The sequence below is a fragment of the Crocuta crocuta genome, unplaced genomic scaffold, assembly GCF_008692635.1.
Source record: "Crocuta crocuta isolate KB4526 unplaced genomic scaffold, BGI_CrCroc_1.0 scaffold489, whole genome shotgun sequence".
NCBI classification, from domain to species: Eukaryota; Metazoa; Chordata; class Mammalia; order Carnivora; family Hyaenidae; genus Crocuta; species Crocuta crocuta.
Window position 1 is genome coordinate 76,614 of NW_027531874.1, and position 7,102 is coordinate 83,715.

Below are 7,102 nucleotides of genomic sequence, written 5' to 3' on the forward strand. Positions count from 1 at the left end.
CATGAAGGGCTCAAACCTTTGAAAGACCATGTGGACAGAGGCACCTGGGTGGCTCAGTGGGTCCGTCTCAGGTCATGATCTCACAACTCCTGAGTTCAACCTCTGTGTCGGGCTCTGTGCTGAAAGCTCTCTCTCAAATACAAACAAAACAAACGTTTTAAAAAAATTAAAAGACCATATGTATAGGCCTGCTCGTGGACATTTTAATGTAGGCTATATCTTTAAAAAAATTAACGCTGACCTTAATTTGTCAGTATGGAGAATATATGCATATATATCTAGAGATATATATAAAGAGACCAATGTATACTGCCACATACCATACATACACATTTATCTTATAATTTCAAAGGGAATGTTTATTAAAAAATAGGCTCAAGAATAACTGTCAAGACCATCTTTCTCAGGCTTAGCATGCATAAATTATGACAACAAAAGTATCAAGTAGATACCAAAACAGCTTGCTAGAACAGGTTTTGGGTGTACAAATAGCCACCTGGGATGCATCTGGTCGTCATTATTTTACATGGGCTATTTTGTCAACTACTGTGTTATCAGCACACTTTTGTAAGTTTCAGTTCTTACCTGATTCCAGAACAATGGGAAAATAATGTAGTTATTTCAATTACAAACATTAAGAAACACTTTTATCGACAGTTACAACTTTTTAAGATCAATCAGTAACACACTATACCAAAAACAAAAGAAGAAAATCTAGACAGATTACGAGAGGTGAATCCAACTATACTATTTGCAGTAGGAACTACTCCAAAGGAATCACAAGGTTCAGTGATATAAATCAGACTAAGAGGAGGTAGATTTCAGTTTACTGCCTGAAATATATTTCAAAAAATAAGACCTTTACTCAAATCTGAAGAGGCCCTCTGCGCTGGCTTTTATTCTGCTATATATTCAAGTCTTAAATCTCACTAAAGGTGGGGGGAGGAGGACACTAATTTTACCAACAATTTTCTGTTACTTAGTACCAGCTCTCATCAATTTTCACTCTTCTTTATGTAACTTAGGAGTTCATCTTTCTCCATTTGGTAACCGCTTTTTTTCCACTGTTCTCGTAACTGCTGCAACAGAGCCCCAATTTCTTTTCCTGAAGAGATGCCTACTTTTCTGATGTCATGGCCACTCACAGGAAATGGAGGAATGCACCACTGCTGCATTTGCTCGAGAAGACGATGCTCTCCTTGGTACTTCAGGAGTTCACACACACGAGTCGTTGCATCAGATTCCCTAGACTATGCCAAAATCAAACATTTAGTTTCACCACACGTTAGAATGCTTGCTAATCATATTACCGAAGAGGTAAATAACAGATGTGTAATTTTTCATTTAAAGTAAGTGAAATCCACAGAACACACTGGGTCTTAATATTAATAAATTAGTTCTGACCATGCCTGTATATACTTACATCTATAATGAAGTCTTGATAGGGTTTCAATGGTTCTGAACTATCTGTTGCTTTGACTAAATCTTTTCTGTTTTTAACTATAAATATACCAAGGTTTTTCTCTTCTTTTGAAATCTTCAACCTCAAATCCAATTTTGTGACATCATCCTGTACTTTGAATAATGAGGCCAATACAGTCATTGGCTTTGGTGAAAAACCTTCAACACTTTTACTGACTTTGTTAAATTCTTCTAAACTTGCATTAGTAGGTAAGCCTGTAGGGACAAAAACATTTTTTACCTATTTTTATTTTTTACAGTGGATAAATTTAATAAAACACCCTCATAGCCTCAACCAGTCATGCCTATAGTATTCTAAATGTCCTGCCTCTAGCGCTCACTGGTTCAGTGTGATGCTCCATCTCACAGGTAAACCACTGAGAAACTTGCTATTCTCTCCTATAATCCCTCCAAGACCTAGAGGAGTCCTAAAACATTAATTTCCAGACCCATTGGTGGTGATGTTAGACTCACAAGGGACACTTAGTACTTACTTCTCACTGACCTACTGTCCTATAACATCCACCCCCCACCCTCCATTCAGTAACTGGATTTGAAATATACCCAAGTTTCCTGAAGGGTGCTGGAACATATACCACTGTTCTTTCTGAACATTCTAATAACACTGAGTAATTTCTGTATTTGTTACTCTTAAAGTGCCTTACATGTATTAATTCACTGCATCAGCCCTTCCTTTAGATAAATGCAATTATTTTCACACCCCTTTTTTAGATTCATCAACAAATGATTAAGGAACTGACCCAAATCACAAAGCTGTATGTGGCAAAGCATCATTCAAACCCAGGTCTGACGCTGGAGGCCACTGTGTCCCACTTCAGTGCTCTTTAGCTGTGTCCTCCTACCCATGATCTCAAAGTTTATCTTACTTTAAAATACTTTTTCTCCTTTTGGAATTAGCCAAACATTCTTCCTTAGGAAATTTTAAACCAGATATCTCATCAAAATCTCAAATATTTTATAAATTGCTCTTACCTATGTAAGGAGCCACATCAAGATCATAGATGAGATTAATCAAATGATTTACATGGTTACCAACAAGAATTTTTTTCAGTTCCACCCAAATCCTCTCCCCTGATATTCCAGCCAAGCCTTTTGCATTTTCTGCAATTGCTTCCAAAGTCTCAGGATCGTGGTCACCAGGCTTGTCTACAATTCTCCCATAAAACCTACAAAACAAAATCATCAGTGCATGTACCTCTAACTGGCATATCACTAGAAAAAATCTAGTTTTCATTCTACTGGTAATATTCTGTACATCTAATATGAGACAACACAAAATTAGGGACCTTAGAAATCATCTCGTCAATTCTCTACCTTCTATTTGTTCCCAGATGACAAAATCTGAGATCCGGTAAAATACAAATAATGTTCTTAAATTAGCAAGAACTGGAACCTTCTGCTCACTTTGATTTCCAAATCACTGAGATGCTTAGAATAGCCATCAAATGTACTTCCTGGAACTGGTACCTATACTGGATGAATAAGACAACATTCTAGGAAAGGGACCCAAACAACAGTGGAATGCCATCAACGGAGCAGTGTACAAAGTGTGCCTGTCTATGCCCATCAACACTTTTTTTTTAATGTTTATTTTTGAGAGAGTGGGGGAGGGGCAGAGAGAGGGGCACAGAATCTGAAGCAGGATCCAGGCTCTGAGCTCTCAGCACAGGGCCCGATGTGGAACTCGAACCCATGAACCATAGGATCATGACCTGAGCCAAAGTCAGACTCTCAAGTGCCTGAGCCACCCAAGTGCCCCAAGTACCCAATACTTTTAATGAAGAATTTCAAATAAGACACATCTAGTTGCGCACACTGGAGTGTACTTCTTGTAATCTCAGAAATCAATTCATAATATAGATGAAATGACAGTAACTATGGATTTCAGCCTGTGTTCTATTATTTGCAATGAGGCTCTGTTATAGAATATTCCAAATGTGATCCCAACCAGTGAAAAATACTACTACGCATAAACTAGCCAGTTAGAATAGTTTTTTAGAAAAATTAAAAATAGAACTACCCTATGACCCAGCAATTCCACTACTAGGTATTTATCCAAAAGAGAAGTGCTGTTTTGAAGGAGCACATGCACCCCAATGTTTATAGCAGCACTATCAACAATAGCCCAAGTATGGAAAGAGCCCAAATGTCCGAGTGATAAAGATGGATAAAGGTGTGTGTGTGTGTGTGTGTGTGTGTGTGTGTGTATATATACACACATATACACACACATACAATAGCATATCACTTGGTGATCAAAAAGAATGAAATCTTGCCATTTACAACATGGCTGGAATTAGAGTGTATTATGCTAATAAGCAAAATAAGAGAAAAACATCATATGAGTTCATTCTTACATGGGATTTAAGATACAAAACAGGTGAACATAAGGGAAGGGAAGCAAAAATAATCTAAGAACAGAGAGGGAGATAAACCATGAAATTCTTATATACAGAACAAACAGAGTTGCTGGAGGGGTGGGGGGGATGGGCTAAATGGGCAAGGGGCGTTAAGGAGAACACTTGTTGGGATAAGCAGTGGGTGTTATATGTAAGTGATGAATCACTAAACTCTATTCCTGAAATCATTATTGCACTATGTTAACTTACCTGGATTATATATTTTATTATATATATTCATGCTTAGCAAGTTCACCTAAGGGATATCCCATGACCACCTAAAACTGTAAGCCATGTGAAGGCAAAGACTTTTCACTCATTATTCCATGTTCAAAGCACCCACCACAGTGGTTGGCCTGTGGCAAGCACTCAATTACCTGTGAAATGAATGATTAGTGCAGGAAATAAAAAGAAAATTGGACATTTGAAAAATGATTTAAAGCTGAATTATATAAAAAACCCATCAGAGGATGGAGAAAATATCTATGTTCTGGGAAAGAAAATACAAAGTATCTGAGTAATCTCTCAACAGTAAATCACATTTTATGAAGTCTATCAGGAACAGACATTTGGGATGTCACCATTTTGTACACTGACCTGTGCATTTCACATGATCAGAATTGTGCTCTAGATTATTAAAAACTGTTACCATTATTTTTAAAAATTTCTTACCGGAAATATCTTAAAATTCGAAGATAATCTTCTTGTATCCTCTGTTTAGCATGTCCAACAAACCTAACTTTCTTATTTTTTAAATCTTCATAACCGTTGAAGTAGTCAAATAAAGTACCATCAAAACCTATTCATTAAAAAAAAGGGGAGAGATACCATCACTGTTAACAAATAACTGAAAAACAAGAAAATCAGCTAAAAATTAAGTGAAGAGTTACAAAGTTAAAATACAGACATGAATAGCATTCATCCATGTTCACTATCAAATGGAAGAAATAATGGAATAACAGATATTAACAGCAACTAAAAAGATAATACCCAACAATGAACTAAACAAGAAATATGACAGTATAAATTGGCGTAGAGACACGAAACAAGGTGATTTTCAAGTAAATATGGGAGAATAAACAAGAAAGGCCAAATAATCTGGGGAAAAAAATAGCAAAAATAAAAAGGAAAAACTAAAATCATAAACCATAGGAAAAGTAATTTATGACCTTGGAATGGGGAAAACCTTTAAAAATATACAGTTAACCCTTGAACATAGGTTTGAACTGCAAAGGTCTACTTATAGGTAGATTTTTTACAGAACTGAAAATAATGTTTCCCTTATTTTCTTAACATTTTTCTCTACCTTACTTTATTCTAAGAATGCAGTTTATAATTCTTAGAGCACACAAAACTTGTGTTAATTGATTCTGTTATCAGTAAAGCTTCCTATCAATAGTAGGCTCTTAGTAGTTAAGTATGGGGGCAGGGGAGTCAGAAGTTAATCTGAAGATTTTACACTGCATTGGGGTTTACCAAGAAAATAAAATTAGACACACAAACACCCAACACCAGAGTCTTCAAGGAAATAATTTAACCACACAAAAGTCAAATGTGCCTGCATGGCAAAAACCACCATGATGAAAAGTATACTGAGAAAAATATGAAGTTAATATAGAGCCAAATACCAAATTTCCATAATATACAAAAAGCTCTTGTAAATAAATAAAAATACCACATATAAATAGAAGAATTAGGTAAAAATATGCTAAGGAAATATTTTTAAAAACCTTAAAAAATGAAGATTTTACAACCTTACTCATAAAAAAAAATAAGTCTTTGAGGCAGCATTTTTCACATTTCTACCACATGGCAAAGACCCAAGTCTGAATGCATTGTGAGCAAGGGCACAGTGAATCAGATCAGGAGACAACTCTGCAGCCTTTTAAGTTTTGTGAATTCTGAACCATGTAAACCTAATATCCATTTTTAAAAAATGTACATAGGGGTGCCTGGGTGGCTCAATCGGTTAAGCATCTGACTTCGGCTCAGGTCGTGATCTCACGGTTTGTGAGTTCGAGCCCCATCTCAGGTTCTACGGCTAGCTCAGAGCCTGAGGCCTGCTTCAGATTCTGTGTCTCCCTCTCTCTCTCTGACCCTCCCCTGTTCACGCTGTTTCTCTCTCTCTCTCAGAAATAATAAAAAACATTTAAAAAAAAGTAAACAAAAAAATTCCCACTAGTCTGTCCTTTCATATGTAAACAAAGGAAAAAATAACGTTAATATAAGGCATATAAAACCTCAGGTAGTAGAGTGTCCAGTTCCTTTCTTCCTAGGGACTGAAAAAAACAAAGACAAGTACCATTCAACCATCCAAATGGGGAGGTCAGTGATCCTAAGATGCTTTACCCTATAGACCCACTGCCACTAGTTGTGAATAACAACTACTTGTCAGTTTATTTCCATTTGAACTTTAATGCTCTTTGATTATCCCAAATGCAACTACAGTGGTAAGCTCAGGCATAACCCTTCCTTAACTTAATTTATACAGGATTTTGATACATATAGCAAATTTAAAAGGCTCCAAATTCAAAAAAATAACAAAATGCGGAGGGGGGGAGTAAATAGGCAAAAATATGACTACAAAGTACCAAATACATGTGGTATATCAGTCTCTTAATATTATTTCTCTTAGTGAAGAGACAGCTCTCCCGGTGAGCATGGAAATACTAAAGTCCTCTTCATTAAAGGAAGGAACAAAAACAAAACAAAACAGGATAAGATGAGCCAACTTTGAGAAACAAAAGTAACCAGAAATGGCAAAACTAAGAATGCTTCATCCAGTAATGCTTGAAAAAAACGTGTATAGAAAGATGAGCTAAAGGTAAAAATTAGTGAAAATACACACTGATAGGTGTGCACTTTGTTTTTTGCTCTGAGTATCAGTTTCAAAATATAATGCATAAAAATAAGAAGTAAAGCCGAGTTGCTAAGAATAACGTAGTGGTTTAAGAATGTGACCTCCAAACAGCTCACCTAAAGGAACTAGAGGCAGAGCAACAAGAATGCCCTAAACCCAGTAGAAGAAGAGAAACAGTAAAAATTAGAGCAGAAATAAACAACATAGAGACCAAAGAAACAATTGAACAGATCAATGAAACCAAGAGTTGGTTCTTTGAAAAAATAAACAAAATTTACAAACCTCTAGCCAGACTTCTCAAAAAGAAAAGAGAGAGCACCCAAATAGACAAAATTATGAATGAAAATGGACTTATTACAAC

The 7,102-nt window shown here is 36.0% G+C and overlaps 1 protein-coding gene across 6 annotated transcripts in view; it reads right to left on the reverse strand.

The window, feature by feature from the left end:
- Positions 1–872: 872 nt before the first annotated feature.
- TRNT1 (tRNA nucleotidyl transferase 1) overlaps positions 873–7,102 on the reverse strand; it is a 19,321-nt gene continuing 13,091 nt past the window's right edge. For all 6 annotated transcript variants that reach the window (XM_077772919.1, XM_077772921.1, XM_077772920.1 and 3 more), the window contains 4 exons: positions 4,554–4,680; positions 2,455–2,648; positions 1,424–1,677; positions 873–1,250 (listed from right to left, as the gene is read on the reverse strand). In XM_077772919.1, the coding sequence (XP_077629045.1) occupies positions 996–1,250; positions 1,424–1,677; positions 2,455–2,648; positions 4,554–4,680 (830 nt within the window). In that variant the 3' untranslated portion in view covers positions 873–995. The remainder of the gene's footprint in view (positions 1,251–1,423; positions 1,678–2,454; positions 2,649–4,553; positions 4,681–7,102) is intronic.